At 51.8% G+C, this 20684-nt stretch overlaps 1 protein-coding gene across 1 annotated transcript; it reads left to right on the top strand.

The window, feature by feature from the left end:
• Window positions 1-11114: 11114 nt before the first annotated feature.
• On the top strand, window positions 11115-16340 carry LOC309805978 (double homeobox protein 4-like protein 4; the record flags this gene model as incomplete). Its single annotated transcript, XM_082624342.1, has 6 exons — window positions 11115-11157; window positions 12891-13045; window positions 13159-13265; window positions 15049-15145; window positions 15651-15765; window positions 15883-16340. The coding sequence occupies 6 exons, from the start codon at window positions 11115-11117 to the stop codon at window positions 16338-16340; spliced, it is 975 nt and encodes a 324-aa protein (XP_082480468.1).
• Between the last annotated feature and the right edge of the window lie 4344 nt (window positions 16341-20684).

Genomic DNA, 20684 nt, shown 5'->3' with positions numbered 1-20684 from the left:
TCTGCTGCGTTTCCTTGGGGACGTGAAATCCCTCCCTTGGCCTGGGACAGCATGGGAGGATGGTCCAGATGCCCGTGTCTAGTCCCGTAGCTTGTAGCCACAAACACACCTTAGTGGAATCACGAAAACACTCTCACAGTGACAACCTTCACTTGCTTTCTGGGTGCATGGGGTGGAAGGGTTCCTTGAGGGCATCGCCTTTGCACACAAGGACAGTAGTCTGCAAAAACTTTCATTGCCAGGCTTCATAGTAACCACTGTGCCCGGTATATTATGCAGGCATATAATCTCTCTCCGTCCCTCTCTCTCTCCTATTGTGTGTCCACAGCCACACACTACACGCACACACCTCTCAAAAGATAAGCCTAGTTACAACTAAAGCGATGCACAAATGAACTGAAAAGCCAAATCCATGTGGCATCGTAACGTCATCGCAGATCATCCCTTCCACTGCTTCTTTCAAAACTATTTCCCAACACATGTGCCTCCTACACTCTGTGTTGAGTGATTCTCGACTGGCTCAATCCATGCGCCCCATGTTCCGCATGGGTGTGTCAGTGGCACGAAACATTAAAATACTCTAAGAGTTGCCACTTGAATGTCTATACAACAATGAATCTGATTCTCTAGCTAAACCTGCATCCCGGTATCTAGCTCTAATATGTGCATATCTCGGCAGATCCATCTAGTCCTCAACTCCCTCCCAGTCACACCCCAGTCTTAGTCTCCCTTTTCTCCAGAGCTCTAGAGCAATATTACAGCCCTCTCTCTTTCTCTCTCTCTCCCTCTCCGTCTCTCTGTCTCTCTCTCTGTCACTGTCTCTCTCTGTCTCTCTCTCTCTCTCTCTCTCTGTCTCTCTGTCTCTCTCTCTCTCCTTCCTTTCATTTTGGAGAAAGGAAACATCAGTTTCAAGAGCGACACGGGGGGCATAGGGCTTCTGGGGAAAGAATCTGGCCACGGTAGCCTCAGGACAAGTAGGACTGAAGATGGGGAAAGAGACAGCTTATGGAAAAGTTGGTGCTTTCAAGAGGGCGGGAGGAACACTGGGTCACAGTGTGCCGGGAAACACTGAGATGCTTGTGGGTGGCAGGACTTGCACAGACTCTAGCTAGAGCTAGGAGCTGGGGCTGTACCATATTGGTTGTCCAATGCTGTCTGCTCCAGAGAAACGTCGGAGCCCAGGAACGGGCAGTGTTACCTCCACAGGGAGGCCACCTGTGTATAAACACACCTGGGGCCACTCTGGATTCCCTGGCTGCCATGCAGATCACAGTTTCTGCTCTCCCAAGCAACCTTTCCCCACCTGGATTGTCCAGGAGGGAGCCGGTCCAGGTCTGGCAGGCAGTGCCTTTTGGGAGGAGCCAGCAAATCCCATGTTTCAGTGATTATCTCACCCAAACTTCATAGTTCTCGGGAAAATCCACCCCGATGCAACAAGATGGTCACGCCTCCCTCTGATCTCAGTTACTTCAGGACGAGGGACCAAGACATGCACCTCCTCAGGACATCCTCCTGGGCCTCCTGAGACTTGCACACACCTACTGGTCCCGCTGACATCCGTCCACAGGTACCAGCTGACAACCGTCCTTAGTGGGTGCAGAAAATCACACACACAGATCACACAAACACCCCCTCACACACACACACACACACACACACACACACCAGCCATATTTTAACGAATTGCTGGTGTAATTACTCTGATTCCCAACTGTTTCTAAATAAGCTCTCTGTCCTCATGTTAATCCACATGGTGGCAAAAGAACCTTGTTGGCAAAGGAACACATTAAAGATGGTTCTGTGTTTCTGTGTGGGGTTTTTTGGTTGGTTTGTTTGTAACTCTTCTATTCTGTGCAGCACAAATGCACCAAAAATGTTGGGATGGCTGTCCTTGGAAGGCAAAGCTTTCCTTTCAAACCCAGCTGTGTCATCATCCATCATCTAACTAGCTTCATATCCCTCTCCTTCCCCTTCCCCTTCCACATCCCCTTCCCTTTCACCTTCCCATTCTCCTTCTTCTTGGCACACATGCCAGTTGACCAGTGAATGCGAAACTGACTTTGTCTTCTGGACGCCAAGGACAAGCACTGAAAATAACTTCCTTTTCTTGTGAAACCTATACGTGTGGCGTGCCCCTTTCTCTGGTCTCTCCATGGCATATGAGCAAGGGGGTGGGTTTCAGGGTACCTGAAATAGTCCCAAACTGTTGAGGACCATGGGTAGACCCTCGATAAGCACTCAAGCTTAGTATGTGAATTATCGGGAACTCTAAACGCAGCCAAGGAAATACTTTAGGAGTGGGAGGCAATGACGTCCTGGGGGTGATGAGCGAAGTGGGAATCATACTCGAGGCAAGCTAGGCTCTAGGTTCTCTCTGCTTTTGGGAAAGTACAGTGACACACCTACGCATGAGGGACTCAGAGTTGGGGAATTCCACAGAGAGCAAAAGTATGTGTGGGATGTGGAAAGGTGTGAAAACGAGAGAGCACCGGACCCCAAGCTTTCTGTGAAAGGACGACGAGGCCGGCAGCTTCAAAGGGACCTGGGAGTTTCCCAACACGCCTTCCATTCCAACACCCACTTGCCTCATGGGATTCCTTCCAGGTTCTCAATTTGCAAGGAAGGGTTCCCCACCATCTGAGGCTATTTACATAAATAGGGGCGGGGCATCCTCCTCCATTATAAATTCTGAGCTTCTGAGTACTGAACAGTTGGCCAGCAGTTTCCGTGCCATCCGTTTGGGTCTCCCACTATGGATTCGTCCAGCTCGTCCGTCACATACAGCACCTCCAGAGGTACGTTGCCCTCAGCATCTGGGCTCTGGGGTTGGATCATCCAAATACACTCATGCACCTCCCCACCCCAACGGTTGGTCACCACGAAGATTGAAGTTTCCCAATGACCACCAATTGGCACAGACAGATATGCTGGGACATGTTTCTGGAATCAGTTGGGCAAAAGGATGCACCTTGGTTTGGGCATTTCACATACATATTTCTGGTTTGCTGGTTCGTTTGTTTTCCTTCTTGAAATCGACATGGAAGTTGGTAGCCCTGTTGCCTGACAATGGCTTCTCTACCAAAAATCCCGGCCTGTGGTTGCAGTGAACGGAACACGAGTGTTTGAAAAGGTTCCCAACTAAACTGACACTCGTTTCCAGTTGACCGTGTTTGGGATTTTGAGTTGGTTTTGCATGTTCTATTCTTGCTGTTGTTACGGATTTGCTCCCTTTGGTTTCATGTTCCATTTGAAGTGGTTAACTTCTATGGTGTCCATGGAAAGAATCCACATCCAGTATGTATTGGGAATAGAAGAAAACGAGAGTTTTCCTTTGAGCACAACTGAAAGCTAGAGCCTGGGAAAGAGATTCCAGGAGCACTCGAACTGTCTCTAATTGGACTCTAAGGTAGGCACTGCAGGAGTCTCTGGAAAGCCAAAATCCGCAGTGTGACACATCCGTTCCTTGAGTGCTTTCCAAAGATTTTCCTTGGAGCTGGCAGGAAGGAAGGGCGCTTTTCAAGGAAGTCCCCTTAAGGGGTCCGAAATGATTGCTTTGCTTTGTCTCCTTCCATGGGGAGACTTGGTGATGAAACTACGTCACCAGCTGCCAGCTGCTAGAGCAGGTAGCCCTTGCAGAAGGGTTGGTGTTGTCCTAGAGTTGGAGAGAGTTCAGGAAACTCAAGATGTCAGGGGTGTGCTGGACGTGCCTGAAACCACACACACCCTGGCCATCACAGCTGGCTCCCGCCTTAGAAGGCAGGAAAGGAGCACCCATCTATTCCCTTACCACCAGGAAGACGCAACCTCAAATAGGACAGGGGTGGGGGAAGCCCTTCAAGGCTGACCAACTGAATGAATAGCAGGAGCACATGGTGAGTCAGCAGGACCTCGGTGCCTAGAAAGGGAAACCCATCTTCTGAGGAGTACCGGGCTGTTGTGGGTGTGTGGGTGGGTGGGCACCATCACACGGGTCACCACGCTGGTCCTTATCTCAAAAAGCTAGGTCTTCTAAACAATCTTCTTGTGCGTTCTGTGTCGGGGGTTGGCTTGTGTGTTTGTCTGGCTTCGTTTGGCTTTCGTCTCGTTTCCTTTCAAATAGTGAAAACGCAGGTACTCTGTGCAAATGACAGGCCAGAAGCCTCACTCCTCTCATTAGCATAGAGGTCGAGGTAAATCTGGTAGAAGCCATCAAGCCTTTCCCAGGCCTCCACAAGTGGAAAATCCTTCCACCCATTTTGGTCATGTTAGCCTGTTTTTCTAGGGCTCTCCCCTTCTGTTTGCATGGCGTCCTGTGGATCCTTGGCGAGTAGTGAGGGGATCCCCATAGCCTTGACCCTCAGCTTAGCTTGAGCCCCCATGGTCCCACTCAGCGTGGCTTTCGGGGTGTACCCACGGTTGTTCCAAATGCAGAGTCTTCCCCTGGCTTAGAGATTTTTCAAGTGGCACAAGGACCAGCACTGGACTGGTACCATTGGTTTGAACCTCCATGGATTCGCCCCTGACACATTCCCCCTTTTCTCTCCCACAGGCCGACTCTCAAGACCATTGCAAAGGAGGAGGCTTGTTCTGAGGCTGAATCAGAAGGACACCCTGCAAGCACTCTTTCAACAGAACCCCTACCCCGGGATAACGACCAGAGAACGGCTGTCACGAGAACTGGGCATTGCAGAAAGCAGAATTCAGGTACGTCCGAGTCTCTCGATCCATTCTCCGTCTCGGGGTCCATGTCCAGACGCAAGTCACCCTACGCCCGTTGGAGTCCTTGCTCTTGGGGCTTCCTCCTCGGGGTGTTCCAGACAGAAGGGGCTCGAATCTTGGCAAGGAACGTGGCTCCCTTTGGGAAACGCAGCCAGACTGAGCTGTGTGGCGAGCGGTCCATTCAAATGGGTGGTCAAGAAAAAGGGCGAGGGGCCAAGGAAGCAGGAGGGCCTGGTGGTGCCAAGGAGGTGTTCCCTGAATGGCTGGCCTCCTAGGAACTAGCTGTGCTGAAGACTTCCCTCTCTGGGTAGGTTGGAGAGGAGTCACCAAAGGTAGGAACACCCCTCCTGTGACCATACGAAGCGTCGCCAAAGACTGATTGACATTCCCTATGAACACTTTTGCTCAGGCTGTCAAATTTTCCACACACTAGCATCAGAAATGTCTAAAAGCATGCACACACACACGCACACAAGCACAGGCCCTTACTGCAGGTCGGCCTCGGGGAATGAGGCAGCATGCACACTGCTTCACTGTTGAAGACAAGGACACATATTCTGAAGATAGGGAGCAGGTTCATAAGAGCCTCCTGACCTCACAGTGATGGAGGCATGTAGTCCCTGAGAAGTAACTGTCAATGAGTAGTTCTCAGGCAACACGGGAAGAGTGGTTTTCGTGAGGGCACTTGCTAATGGATATGATTGCGTGTCATGAGACAGCACTGCCTCTGGGGACATAAGAGAGGCAGGGAAACATGAATCGGGCATGGACCAGACCGAAGGGGAGGCAAAGAGACCAAATGAGGGAAAGCAGATGGAGCCTGAGAGCCTGGGACAGAGACAGAGAGAGGGGAAGGCAGGCAGGCAGTCAGGTGGGCAGGCAGGCGGGTGGCAACAGAGACAGATGTCAACAGGTACATGCAGGGAATCTTAGACAGAGACCAAAAGAGCCACAGAGAAAATGGTAGTTATGATGAGAACGGGTGGGGCGTGGGAGAGCGAGAGAGAGAGAGAGGTACCTATCCATCCCATTCTGACTGTGGGAAAGCAAGCATTGTCTCCTCCTGTGTCACAAGTCATTACTCTGGACACCAGTAAGGTGACTCGAAGAGGAAGGATTGTTTTCATGGACACAGATTGTGTATAATGGAATCTGGTGCACTTCTTCACAGGTGAAAGCCGGAGTCTACATTCTACGTGCTAGTGAGAGTTCAGTCCCTGTGCACTGTAAATATTTCCACTGGGGGCAGACGGGCCATACTGGGTCTCCATTAGTCGGCTTGATGCTGGCTGGCTGGCTGGCTGGTGCGTTTGTGCGTTTGTTTTATGGTGCATCCCTGCAATAGATCGTGGAAGTACGTGCATAAGCATTGAAAGACAAGGCTTTCTTTCTTTGTACCCAGGTTTGGTTTCAAAACCAGCGAAGAAGATGCCTAAAGCAGAGCCGATTGCTGTCGGAGAATGGCTTCAAAGGAGGGCAGTCACAGTCGCTGCGGCCGCCACCACCTGAGGCTTTGACTCGAGGTAAGTTCCCAGCATCCGTAAGTCATTTCCCCAGAGCATCTCTATGAGACAGAATCATCTCTGGACGTGGATGACCATGGGAGGCCAAGAACGCTTCAGAGAGGATACCATGATATCTTGGGTTCTTGCCCCATTCCTGTTCCACACAGGATCATCATGCCCCTGTTGGAGGGTGGGGAGATGCATGGCCAGGAAGGCTTGGAATCTTTGGGTCCGGAACCTGCCTGGATGTGCAGAAATCCCTTCTTCCATCACATGGGGCATTTTCACATAGCACTGAATAAGATGTATCGATGTATCGATCTTAATCTATGACATGCCACTTCCTACATACCACACACTGGATCTGCTGTGAACGTGCTGAAATCGGCCTGAATGTCCTCTCTTCTCTGTGTGTCCTTCTTTAGAAAACTTGGGAAGAGAGGCCAGGCGAAAGAGGACTTTCATCTCTCCTTCTCAAACAAGGGTCCTTGTGCAAGCCTTTGAGAGGGATCGATTTCCATCTATTGCTGCCAGGGAAGAATTGGCTCACCAGACAGGAATACCTGAACCTCGAATCCAGGTAAGTTCTCCACCAGTGGGTGGAACTTGGCTTCTCCCAAGAGAAAGGAGTGTTAACCCTTGCGACGGGTTGCTGCTGGCTGTAGGTAGGCTTGGAGAGGGGGGATTGGGAGGACGTTCCCTTCATCCTATGAATACGCCAAGGGGGCTGACTTGAAGGCATCCATTTCCAGAAGAGGAGAGGGCAATGGAAGTCCTGGGCAGCCAGGGAGGGGCCTGAGGTTGTAGCTGGGCAATGACGGCTCTCCTCAAAGCCAGGGGTGGGGAGGGGTGGGGAGGGGTGGGGTGGGTCCTGGGTTGCCCTGACGTCCTCCCGCATTTTCAAGAGCCAAGGCGAAAGCTTTAGGGAAAATGGCCCTTAGATGAGGCCCACCAGTACTTGCCATGGGCCTGACAGACTGGAGGGCGTGGAAGGGCAGGGCGGGGTGGACTGGGGTGGGCCGGGAATGGGGCGGCTGCAAGTTGATCTGGACTGTCACGCTGCTAATGTTCCTGTCGCCCCATATGGTTCCCTAGATATGGTTCCAGAACCGAAGAGCTCGGCACTCAAAGCAGAGCGCTAGTGGGCCTGTGAATGCCCTGGCCGAAGGCCCAGATGCCACATCAGCCGTGACTGCCCCGTCGGACCAAAGTCCCTGGCCCACTGTCCATAGCACCTCTCATCATTATCCTCCCTCTCATGCACCTGAGAGCATGCAATCCTTTGCTGCGGCCACTCCTGTTTTCTCCCCCTCCTTTCTTGTGCCAGGGGCTGCCTTTGGGTGCTGTGTGGGCCAGCCGTTGATGTTCATCGTGGTCCAGCCCAGCCTGGCAGCACTTCAGGGATGCTAGAACCCACAGCCTCTTCCGGCCACAGTTCCGTGGGGTGAAGGGACACATGCTCTCATCGCCAGTGGGCAGCCTGCCCAGGGGGGCATCGGGCTGCCTGCACCGCCAGAGACAGACTTCTGGCAGCAGCAGGCAACCTCAGGTGAAGAGACACCTCCCCAGCTGGAGCAACAGCCCCAGCACTCAGCCCTTCCAGGCTCCTCAAGCCTCCTGGACGAACTCTTGTCAGACGAGGATATTCTGGACAAGGCACGCCCTTTTCTGAATGCGGACTCTGAGGAAGAGGAACTTGCGGCAACCCTCGAAGCCCCCCTCAGCGAGGAAGAATTCCAGGCCCTGCTCGACATGCTGCCAGGCTCCCCAGTGCCACAGGTTTAGGGGGAGTAAGGAAGGCCTTCCCCCGAGCCCCTTTCAAGCCTCCTTTCCTGGGAGGCAGAGCCATGGGGGAGAGAAAGAAGAAGGAATACGCAACGCTCATGATAGTGTCTGGCAGGGAGACCATGGCAAGAAGACTGCCGACAGCAATTGCAGTGTGCCCACGAGCGATGCCATGCTCCACACAGACTGTCACGAAGCATGGGCACCAGAAGGGACACCCTCTCTGAAGCCTCAAGGAATTCCAGCCGTTCAATGATAACGAGGAGGACCCAACGCTGAACTGGATATCCCCGTTGTATGTGACATTCCATTGATCCAATCAATAAATCTGGGCACTCACTTCAAGTTCTCAGTTGTGCTTTGGTCGCTTTGTATTCTGCTGCGTTTCCTTGGGGACGTGAAATCCCTCCCTTGGCCTGGGACAGCATGGGAGGATGGTCCAGATGCCCGTGTCTAGTCCCGTAGCTTGTAGCCACAAACACACCTTAATGGAATCACGAAAACACTCTCACAGTGACAACCTTCACTTGCTTTCTGGGTGCATGGGGTGGAAGGGTTCCTTGAGGGCATCGCCTTTGCACACAAGGACAGAAGTCTGCAAAAACTTTCATTGCCAGGCTTCATAGTAACCACTGTGCCCGGTATATTATGCAGGCAAATAATCTCTCTCCGTCCCTCTCTCTCTCCTATTGTGTGTCCACAGCCACACACTACACGCACACACCTCTCAAAAGATAAGCCTAGTTACAACTAAAGCGATGCACAAATGAACTGAAAAGCCAAATCCATGTGGCATCGTAACGTCATCGCAGATCATCCCTTCCACTGCTTCTTTCAAAACTATTTCCCAACACATGTGCCTCCTACACTCTGTGTTGAGTGATTCTCGACTGGCTCAATCCATGCGCCCCATGTTCAGCATGGGTGTGTCAGTGGCACGAAACATTAAAATACTCTGAGAGTTGCCACTTGAATGTCTATACAACAATGAATCTGATTCTCTAGCTAAACCTGCATCCCGGTCTCTAGCTCTAATATGTGCATATCTCGGCAGATCCATCTAGTCCTCAACTCCCTCCCAGTCACACCCCAGTCTTAGGCTCCCCTTTCTCCAGAGCTCTAGAGCAATATTACAGCCTTCTCTCTTTCTCTCTCTCTCCCTCTCCCTCTCTCTGTCTCTCTCTCTGTCACTGTCTCTCTCTGTCTCTCTGTCTCTCTCTCTGTCACTCTGTCTCTCTCTCTCTCTCTCCTTCCTTTCATTATGAAGAAAGGAAACATCAGTTTCAAGAGCCACACAGGGGGCATAGGGCTTCTGGGGAAAGAATCTGGCCACGGTAGCCTCAGGACAAGTAGGACTGAAGATGGGGAAAGAGACAGCTTATGGAAAAGTTGGTGCTTTCAAGAGGGCGGGAGGAACACTGGGTCACAGTGTGCCGGGAAACACTGAGATGCTTGTGGGTGGCAGGACTTGCACAGACTGTAGCTAGAGCTAGGAGCTGGGGCTGTACCATATTGGTTGTCCAATGCTGTCTGCTCCAGAGAAACGTCGGAGCCCAGGAACGGGCAGTGTTACCTCCACAGGGAGGCCACCTGTGTATAAACACACCTGGGGCCACTCAGGATTCCCTGGCTGCCATGCAGATCACAGTTTCTGCTCTCCCAAGCAACCTTTCCCCACCTGGATTGTCCAGGAGGGAGCCGGTCCAGGTCTGGCAGGCAGTGCCTTCTGGGAGGAGCCAGCAAATCCCATGTTTCAGTGATTATCTCACCCAAAACTTCATAGTTCTCGGGAAAATCCACCCCGATGCAACAAGATGGTCACGCCTCCCTCTGATCTCAGTTACTTCAGGACGAGGGACCAAGACATGCACCTCCTCAGGACATCCTCCTGGGCCTCCTGAGACTTGCACACACCTACTGGTCCCGCTGACATCCGTCCACAGGTACCAGCTGACAACCGTCCTTAGTGGGTGCAGAAAATCTCACACACAGATCACACAAACACCCCCTCACACACACACACACACACACACACACACCAGCCATATTTTAACGAATTGCTGGTGTAATTACTCTGATTCCCAACTGTTTCTAAATAAGCTCTCTGTCCTCATGTTAATCCACATGGTGGCAAAAGAACCTTGTTGGCAAAGGAACACATTAAAGATGGTTCTGTGTTTCTGTGTGGGGTTTTTTGGTTGGTTTGTTTGTAACTCTTCTATTCTGTGCAGCACAAATGCACCAAAAATGTTGGGATGGCTGTCCTTGGAAGGCAAAGCTTTCCTTTCAAACCCAGCTGTGTCATCATCCATCATCTAACTAGCTACATATCCCTCTCCTTCCCCTTCCCCTTCAACATCCCCTTCCCTTTCACCTTCCCATTCTCCTTCTTCTTGGCACACATGCCAGTTGACCAGTGAATGTGAAACTGACTTTGTCTTCTGGACGCCAAGGACAAGCACTGAAAATAACTTCCTTTTCTTGTGAAACCTATACGTGTGGCGTGCCCCTTTCTCTGGTCTCTCCATGGCATATGAGCAAGGGGGTGGGTTTCAGGGTACCTGAAATAGTCCCAAACTGTTGAGGACCATGGGTAGACCCTCGATAAGCACTCAAGCTTAGTATGTGAATTATCGGGAACTCTAAACGCAGCCAAGGAAATACTTTAGGAGTGGGAGGCAATGACGTCCTGGGGGTGATGAGCGAAGTGGGAATCATACTCGAGGCAAGCTAGGCTCTAGGTTCTCTCTGCATTTGGGAAAGTACAGTGACACACCTATGCATGAGGGACTCAGAGTTGGGGAATTCCACAGAGAGCAAAAGTATGTGTGGGATGTGGAAAGGTGTGAAAACGAGAGAGCACCGGACCCCAAGCTTTCTGTGAAAGGACGACGAGGCCGGCAGCTTCAAAGGGACCTGGGAGTTTCCCAACACGCCTTCCATTCCAACACCCACTTGCCTCATGGGATTCCTTCCAGGTTCTCAATTTGCAAGGAAGGGTTCCCCACCATCTGAGGCTATTTACATAAATAGGGGCGGGGCATCCTCCTCCATTATAAATTCTGAGCTTCTGAGTACTGAACAGTTGGCCAGCAGTTTCCGTGCCATCCGTTTGGGTCTCCCACTATGGATTCGTCCAGCTCGTCCGTCACATACAGCACCTCCAGAGGTACGTTGCCCTCAGCATCTGGGCTCTGGGGTTGGATCATCCAAATACACTCATGCACCTCCCCACCCCAACGGTTGGTCACCACGAAGATTGAAGTTTCCCAATGACCACCAATTGGCACAGACAGATATGCTGGGACATGTTTCTGGAATCAGTTGGGCAAAAGGATGCACCTTGGTTTGGGCATTTCACGTACATATTTCTGGTTTGCTGGTTCGTTTGTTTTCCTTCTTGAAATCGACATGGAAGTTGGTAGCCCTGTTGCCTGACAATGGCTTCTCTACCAAAAATCCCAGCCTGTGGTTGCAGTGAACGGAACACGAGTGTTTGAAAAGGTTCCCAACTAAACTGACACTCGTTTCCAGTTGACCGTGTTTGGGATTTTGAGTTGGTTTTGCATGTTCTATTCTTGCTGTTGTTACGGATTTGCTCCCTTTGGTTTCATGTTCCATTTGAAGTGGTTAACTTCTATGGTGTCCATGGAAAGAATCCACATCCAGTATGTATTGGGAATAGAAGAAAACGAGAGTTTTCCTTTGAGCACAACTGAAAGCTAGAGCCTGGGAAAGAGATTCCAGGAGCACTCGAACTGTCTCTAATTGGACTCTAAGGTAGGCACTGCAGGAGTCTCTGGAAAGCCAAAATCCGCAGTGTGACACATCCGTTCCTTGAGTGCTTTCCAAAGATTTTCCTTGGAGCTGGCAGGAAGGAAGGGCGCTTTTAAAGGAAGTCCCCTAAAGGGGTCCGAAACGATTGCCTTGCTTTGTCTCCTTCCATGGGGAGACTTGGTGATGAAACTACGTCACCAGCTGCCAGCTGCTAGAGCAGGTAGCCCTTGCAGAAGGGTTGGTGTTGTCCTAGAGTTGGAGAGAGTTCAGGAAACTCAAGATGTCAGGGGTGTGCTGGACGTGCCTGAAACCACACCCACCCTGGCCATCACAGCTGGCTCCCGCCTTAGAAGGCAGGAAAGGAGCACCCATCTATTCCCTTACCACCAGGAAGATGCAACCTCAAATAGGACAGGGGTGGGGGAAGCCCTTCAAGGCTGCCCAGCTGAATGAATAGCAGGAGCACACGGCGAGTCAGCAGGACCTCGGTGCCTAGAAAGGGAAACCCATCTTCCGAGGAGTACCGGGCTGTTGTGGGTGTGTGGGTGGGTGGGCACCATCAGACGGGTCACCACGCTGGTCCTTATCTCAAAACGCTAGGTCTTCTAAACAATCTTCTTGTGCGTTCTGTGTCGGGGGTTGGCTTGTGTGTTTGTCTGGCTTCGTTTGGCTTTCGTCTCATTTCCTTTCAAATAGTGAAAACGCAGGTACTCTGTGCAAATGACAGGCCAGAAGCCTCACTCCTCTCATTAGCATAGAGGTCGAGGTAAATCTGGTAGAAGCCATCAAGCCTTTCCCAGGCCTCCACAAGTGGAAAATCCTTCCACCCATTTTGGTCATGTTAGCCTGTTTTTCTAGGGCTCTCCCCTTCTGTTTGCATGGCGTCCTGTGGATCCTTGGCGAGTAGTGAGGGGATCCCCATAGCCTTGACCCTCAGCTTAGCTTGAGCCCCCATGGTCCCACTCAGCGTGGCTTTCGGGGTGTACCCACGGTTGTTCCAAATGCAGAGTCTTCCCCTGGCTTAGAGATTTTTCAAGTGGCACAAGGACCAGCACTGGACTGGTACCATTGGTTTGAACCTCCATGGAATCGCCCCTGACACATTCCCCCTTTTCTCTCCCACAGGCCGACTCTCAAGACCATTGCAAAGGAAGAGGCTTGTTCTGAGGCTGAATCAGAAGGACACCCTGCAAGCACTCTTTCAACAGAACCCCTACCCCGGGATAACGACCAGAGAACGGCTGTCACGAGAACTGGGCATTGCAGAAAGCAGAATTCAGGTACGTCCGAGTCTCTCGATCCATTCTCCGTCTCGGGGTCCATGTCCAGACGCAAGTCACCCTACGCCCGTTGGAGTCCTTGCTCTTGGGTCTTCCTCTTCGGGGTGTTCCAGACAGAAGGGTCTCGAATCTTGGCAAGGAACGTGGCTCCCTTTGGGAAACGCAGCCAGACTGCGCTGTGTGGCGAGCGGTCCATTCAAATGGGTGGTCAAGAAAAAGGGTGAGGGGCCAAGGAAGCAGGAGGGCCTGGTGGTGCCAAGGAGGTGTTCCCTGAATGGCTGGCCTCCTAGGAACTAGCTGTGCTGAAGACTTCCCTCTCTGGGTAGGTTGGAGAGGAGTCACCAAAGGTAGGATCACCCCTCATGTGACCATACGAAGTGTCGCCAAAGACTGATTGACATTCCCTATGAACACTTTTGCTCAGGCTGTCAAATTTTCCACACACCAGCATCAGAAATGTCTAAAAGCATGCACACACACACGCACACAAGCACAGGCCCATACTGCAGGTCGGCCCCGGGGAATGAGGCAGCATGCACACTGCTTCACTGTTGAAGACAAGGACACATATTCTGAAGATAGGGAGCAGGTTCATAAGAGCCTCCTGACCTCACAGTGATGGAGGCATGTAGTCCCTGAGAAGTAACTGTCAATGAGTAGTTCTCAGGCAACACGGGAAGAGTGGTTTTCGTGAGGGCACTTGCTAATGGATATGATTGCGTGTCATGAGACAGCACTGCCTCTGGGGACATAAGAGAGGCAGGGAAACATGAATCGGGCATGGACCAGACCGAAGGGGAGGCAAAGAGACCAAATGAGGGAAAGCAGATGGAGCCTGAGAGCCTGGGACAGAGACAGAGAGAGGGGAAGGCAGGCAGGCAGTCAGGTGGGCAGGCAGGCGGGTGGCAACAGAGACAGATGTCAACAGGTACATGCAGGGAATCTTAGACAGAGACCAAAAGAGCCACAGAGAAAATGGTAGTTATGATGAGAACGGGTGGGGCGTGGGAGAGCGAGAGAGAGAGAGAGGTACCTATCCATCCCATTCTGACTGTGGGAAAGCAAGCATTGTCTCCTCCTGTGTCACAAGTCATTACTCTGGACACCAGTAAGGTGACTCGAAGAGGAAGGATTGTTTTCATGGACACAGATTGTGTATAATGGAATCTGGTGCACTTCTTCACAGGTGAAAGCCGGAGTCTACATTCTACGTGCTAGTGAGAGTTCAGTCCCTGTGCACTGTAAATATTTCCACTGGGGGCAGACGGGCCATACTGGGTCTCCATTAGTCGGCTTGATGCTGGCTGGCTGGCTGGCTGGTGCGTTTGTGCGTTTGTTTTATGGTGCATCCCTGCAATAGATCGTGGAAGTACGTGCATAAGCATTGAAAGACAAGGCTTTCTTTCTTTGTACCCAGGTTTGGTTTCAAAACCAGCGAAGAAGATGCCTAAAGCAGAGCCGATTGCTGTCGGAGAATGGCTTCAAAGGAGGGCAGTCACAGTCGCTGCGGCCGCCACCACCTGAGGCTTTGACTCGAGGTAAGTTCCCAGCATCCGTAAGTCATTTCCCCAGAGCATCTCTATGAGACAGAATCATCTCTGGACGTGGATGACCATGGGAGGCCAAGAACGCTTCAGAGAGGATACCATGATATCTTGGGTTCTTGCCCCATTCCTGTTCCACACAGGATCATCATGCCCCTGTTGGAGGGTGGGGAGATGCATGGCCAGGAAGGCTTGGAATCTTTGGGTCCGGAACCTGCCTGGATGTGCAGAAATCCCTTCTTCCATCACATGGGGCATTTTCACATAGCACTGAATAAGATGTATCGATGTATCGATCTTAATCTATGACATGCCACTTCCTACATACCACACACTGGATCTGCTGTGAACGTGCTGAAATCGGCCTGAATGTCCTCTCTTCTCTGTGTGTCCTTCTTTAGAAAACTTGGGAAGAGAGGCCAGGCGAAAGAGGACTTTCATCTCTCCTTCTCAAACAAGGGTCCTTGTGCAAGCCTTTGAGAGGGATCGATTTCCATCTATTGCTGCCAGGGAAGAATTGGCTCACCAGACAGGAATACCTGAACCTCGAATCCAGGTAAGTTCTCCACCAGTGGGTGGAACTTGGCTTCTCCCAAGAGAAAGGAGTGTTAACCCTTGCGACGGGTTGCTGCTGGCTGTAGGTAGGCTTGGAGAGGGGGGATTGGGAGGACGTTCCCTTCATCCTATGAATACGCCAAGGGGGCTGACCTGAAGGCACCCATTTCCAGAAGAGGAGAGGGCAATGGAAGTCCTGGGCAGCCAGGGAGGGGCCTGAGGTTGTAGCTGGGCAATGACGGCTCTCCTCAAAGCCAGGGGTGGGGAGGGGTGGGGTGGGTCCTGGGTTGCCCTGACGTCCTCCCGCATTTTCAAGAGCCAAGGCGAAAGCTTTAGGGAAAATGGCCCTTAGATGAGGCCCACCAGTACTTGCCATGGGCCTGACAGACTGGAGGGCGTGGAAGGGCAGGGCGGGGTGGACTGGGGCGGGCCGGGAATGGGGCGGCTGCAAGTTGATCTGGACTGTCACGCTGCTAATGTTCCTGTCGCCCCATATGGTTCCCTAGATATGGTTCCAGAACCGAAGAGCTCGGCACCCAAAGCAGAGCGCTAGTGGGCCTGTGAATGCCCTGGCCGAAGGCCCAGATGCCACATCAGCCGTGACTGCCCCGTCGGACCAAAGTCCCTGGCCCACTGTCCATAGCACCTCTCATCATTATCCTCCCTCTCATGCACCTGAGAGCATGCAATCCTTTGCTGCGGCCACTCCTGTTTTCTCCCCCTCCTTTCCTGTGCCAGGGGCTGCCTTTGGGTGCTGTGTGGGCCAGCCGTTGATGTTCATCGTGGTCCAGCCCAGCCTGGCAGCACTTCAGGGATGCCAGAACCCACAGCCTCTTCCGGCCACAGTTCCGTGGGGTGAAGGGACACATGCTCTCATCGCCAGTGGGCAGCCTGCCCAGGGGGGCATCGGGCTGCCTGCACCGCCAGAGACAGACTTCTGGCAGCAGCAGGCAACCTCAGGTGAAGAGACACCTCCCCAGCTGGAGCAACAGCCCCAGCACTCAGCCCTTCCAGGCTCCTCAAGCCTCCTGGACGAACTCTTGTCAGACGAGGATATTCTGGACAAGGCACGCCCTTTTCTGAATGCGGACTCTGAGGAAGAGGAACTTGCGGCAACCCTCGAAGCCCCCCTCAGCGAGGAAGAATTCCAGGCCCTGCTCGACATGCTGCCAGGCTCCCCAGTGCCACAGGTTTAGGGGGAGTAAGGAAGGCCTTCCCCCGAGCCCCTTTCAAGCCTCCTTTCCTGGGAGGCAGAGCCATGGGGGAGAGAAAGAAGAAGGAATATGCAACGCTCATGATAGTGTCTGGCAGGGAGACCATGGCAAGAAGACTGTCGACAGCAATTGCAGTGTGCCCACGAGCGATGCCATGCTCCACACAGACTGTCACGAAGCATGGGCACCAGAAGGGACACCCTCTCTGAAGCCTCAAGGAATTCCAGCCGTTCAATGATAACGAGGAGGACCCAACGCTGAACTGGATATCCCCGTTGTATGTGACATTCCATTGATCCAATCAATAAATCTGGGCACTCACTTCAAGTTCTCGGTTGTGCTTTGGTCGCTTTGTATTCTGCTGCGTTTCCTTGGGGACGTGAAATCCCTCCCTTGGCCTGGGACAGCATGGGAGGATGGTCCAGATGCCCGTGTCTAGTCCCGTAGCTTGTAGCCACAAACACACCTTAGTGGAATCACGAAAACACTCTCACAGTGACAACCTTCACTTGCTTTCTGGGTGCATGGGGTGGAAGGGTTCCTTGAGGGCATCGCCTTTGCACACAAGGACAGAAGTCTGCAAAAACTTTCATTGCCAGGCTTCATAGTAACCACTGTGCCCGGTATATTATGCAGGCATATAATCTCTCTCCGTCCCTCTCTCTCTCCTATTGTGTGTCCACAGCCACACACTACACGCACACACCTCTCAAAAGATAAGCCTAGTTACAACTAAAGCGATGCACAAATGAACTGAAAAGCCAAATCCATGTGGCATCGTAACGTCATCGCAGATCATCCCTTCCACTGCTTCTTTCAAAACTATTTCCCAACACATGTGCCTCCTACACTCTGTGTTGAGTGATTCTCGACTGGCTCAATCCATGCGCCCCATGTTCCGCATGGGTGTGTCAGTGGCACGAAACATTAAAATACTCTAAGAGTTGCCACTTGAATGTCTATACAACAATGAATCTGATTCTCTAGCTAAACCTGCATCCCGGTCTCTAGCTCTAATATGTGCATATCTCGGCAGATCCATCTAGTCCTCAACTCCCTCCCAGTCACACCCCAGTCTTAGGCTCCCTTTTCTTCAGAGCTCTAGAGCAATATTACAGCCCTCTCTCTTTCTCTCTCTCTCCCTCTCCGTCTCTCTGTCTCTCTCTCTGTCACTGTCTCTCTCTGTCTCTCTCTCTCTCTCTCTCTCTGTCTCTCTGTCTCTCTCTCTCTCCTTCCTTTCATTTTGGAGAAAGGAAACATCAGTTTCAAGAGCGACACGGGGGGCATAGGGCTTCTGGGGAAAGAATCTGGCCACGGTAGCCTCAGGACAAGTAGGACTGAAGATGGGGAAAGAGACAGCTTATGGAAAAGTTGGTGCTTTCAAGAGGGCGGGAGGAACACTGGGTCACAGTGTGCCGGGAAACACTGAGATGCTTGTGGGTGGCAGGACTTGCACAGACTCTAGCTAGAGCTAGGAGCTGGGGCTGTACCATATTGGTTGTCCAATGCTGTCTGCTCCAGAGAAACGTCGGAGCCCAGGAACGGGCAGTGTTACCTCCACAGGGAGGCCACCTGTGTATAAACACACCTGGGGCCACTCTGGATTCCCTGGCTGCCATGCAGATCACAGTTTCTGCTCTCCCAAGCAACCTTTCCCCACCTGGATTGTCCAGGAGGGAGCCGGTCCAGGTCTGGCAGGCAGTGCCTTTTGGGAGGAGCCAGCAAATCCCATGTTTCAGTGATTATCTCACCCAAACTTCATAGTTCTCGGGAAAATCCACCCCGATGCAACAAGATGGTCACGCCTCCCTCTGATCTCAGTTACTTCAGGACGAGGGACCAAGACATGCACCTCCTCAGGACATCCTCCTGGGCCTCCTGAGACTTGCACACACCTACTGGTCCCGCTGACATCCGTCCACAGGTACCAGCTGACAACCGTCCTTAGTGGGTGCAGAAAATCACACACACAGATCACACAAACACCCCCTCACACACACACACACACACACACACCAGCCATATTTTAACGAATTGCTGGTGTAATTACTCTGATTCCCAACTGTTTCTAAATAAGCTCTCTGTCCTCATGTTAATCCACATGGTGGCAAAAGAACCTTGTTGGCAAAGGAACACATTAAAGATGGTTCTGTGTTTCTGTGTGGGGTTTTTTGGTTGGTTTGTTTGTAACTCTTCTATTCTGTGCAGCACAAATGCACCAAAAATGTTGGGATGGCTGTCCTTGGAAGGCAAAGCTTTCCTTTCAAACCCAGCTGTGTCATCATCCATCATCTAACTAGCTTCATATCCCTCTCCTTCCCCTTCCCCTTCCACATCCCCTTCCCTTTCACCTTCCCATTCTCCTTCTTCTTGGCACACATGCCAGTTGACCAGTGAATGCGAAACTGACTTTGTCTTCTGGACGCCAAGGACAAGCACTGAAAATAACTTCCTTTTCTTGTGAAACCTATACGTGTGGCGTGCCCCTTTCTCTGGTCTCTCCATGGCATATGAGCAAGGGGGTGGGTTTCAGGGTACCTGAAATAGTCCCAAACTGTTGAGGACCATGGGTAGACCCTCGATAAGCACTCAAGCTTAGTATGTGAATTATCGGGAACTCAAAACGCAGCCAAGGAAATACTTTAGGAGTGGGAGGCAATGACGTCCTGGGGGTGATGAGCAAAGTGGGAATCGTACTCGAGGCAAGCTAGGCTCTAGGTTCTCTCTGCATTTGGGAAAGTACAGTGACACACCTATGCATGAGGGACTCAGAGTTGGGGAATTCCACAGAGAGCAAAAGTATGTGTGGGATGTGGAAAGGTGTGAAAATGAGAGAGCACCGGACCCCAAGCTTTCTGTGAAAGGACGACGAGGCCGGCAGCTTCAAAGGGACCTGGGAGTTTCCCAACACGCCTTCCATTCCAACACCCACTTGCCTCATGGGATTCCTTCCAGGTTCTCAATTTGCAAGGAAGGGTTCCCCACCATCTGAGGCTATTTACATAAATAGGGGCGGGGCATCCTCCTCCATTATAAATTCTGAGCTTCTGAGTACTGAACAGTTGGCCAGCAGTTTCCGTGCCATCCGTTTGGGTCTCCCACTATGGATTCGTCCAGCTCGTCCGTCACATACAGCACCTCCAGAGGTACGTTGCCCTCAGCATCTGGGCTCTGGGGTTGGATCATCCAAATACGCTCATGCACCTCCCCACCCCAACGGTTGGTCACCACGAAGATTGAAGTTTCCCAATGACCACCAATTGGCACAGACAGATATGCTGGGACATGTTTCTGGAATCAGTTGGGCAAAAGGATGCACCTTGGTTTGGGCATTTCACATACATATTTCTGGTTTGCTGGTTCGTTTGTTTTCCTTCTTGAAATCGACATGGAAGTTGGTAGCCCTGTTGCCTGACAATGGCTTCTCTACCAAAAATCCCGGCCTGTGGTTGCAGTGAACGGAACACGAGTGTTTGAAAAGGTTCCCAACTAAACTGACACTCGTTTCCAGTTGACCGTGTTTGGGATTTTGAGTTGGTTTTGCATGTTCTATTCTTGCTGTTGTTACGGATTTGCTCCCTTTGGTTTCATGTTCCATTTGAAGTGGTTAAGTTCTATGGTGTCCATGGAAAGAATCCACATCCAGTATGTATTGGGAATAGAAGAAAACGAGAGTTTTCCTTTGAGCACAACTGAAAGCTAGAGCCTGGGAAAGAGATTCCAGGAGCACTCGAACTGTCTCTAATTGGACTCTAAGGTAGGCACTGCAGGAGTCTCTGGAAAGCCAAAATCCGCAGTGTGACACATCCGTTCCTTGAGTGCTTTCCAAAGATTTTCCTTGGAGCTGGCAGGAAGGAAGGGCGCTTTTAAAGGAAGTCCCCTAAAGGGGTCCGAAACGATTGCCTTGCTTTGTCTCCTTCCATGGGGAGACTTGGTGATGAAACTACGTCACCAGCTGCCAGCTGCTAGAGCAGGTAGCCCTTGCAGAAGGGTTGGTGTTGTCCTAGAGTTGGAGAGAGTTCAGGAAACTCAAGATGTCAGGGGTGTGCTGGACGTGCCTGAAACCACACACACCCTGGCCATCACAGTTGGCTCCCGCCTTAGAAGGCAGGAAAGGAGCACCCATCTATTCCCTTACCACCAGGAAGATGCAACCTCAAATAGGACAGGGGTGGGGGAAGCCCTTCAAGGCTGCCCAACTGAATGAATAGCAGGAGCACACGGCGAGTCAGCAGGACCTCGGTGCCTAGAAAGGGAAACCCATCTTCCGAGGAGTACCGGGCTGTTGTGGGTGTGTGGGTGGGTGGGCACCATCAGACGGGTCAC

The sequence above is a fragment of the Mesoplodon mirus genome, assembly GCF_964341445.2.
Source record: "Mesoplodon mirus genome assembly, chromosome: 6".
Taxonomy (NCBI): domain Eukaryota; kingdom Metazoa; phylum Chordata; class Mammalia; order Artiodactyla; family Ziphiidae; genus Mesoplodon; species Mesoplodon mirus.
Note: the sequence above shows the minus strand (reverse complement) of the source record. Positions and strands in the feature narration are given on the sequence as shown.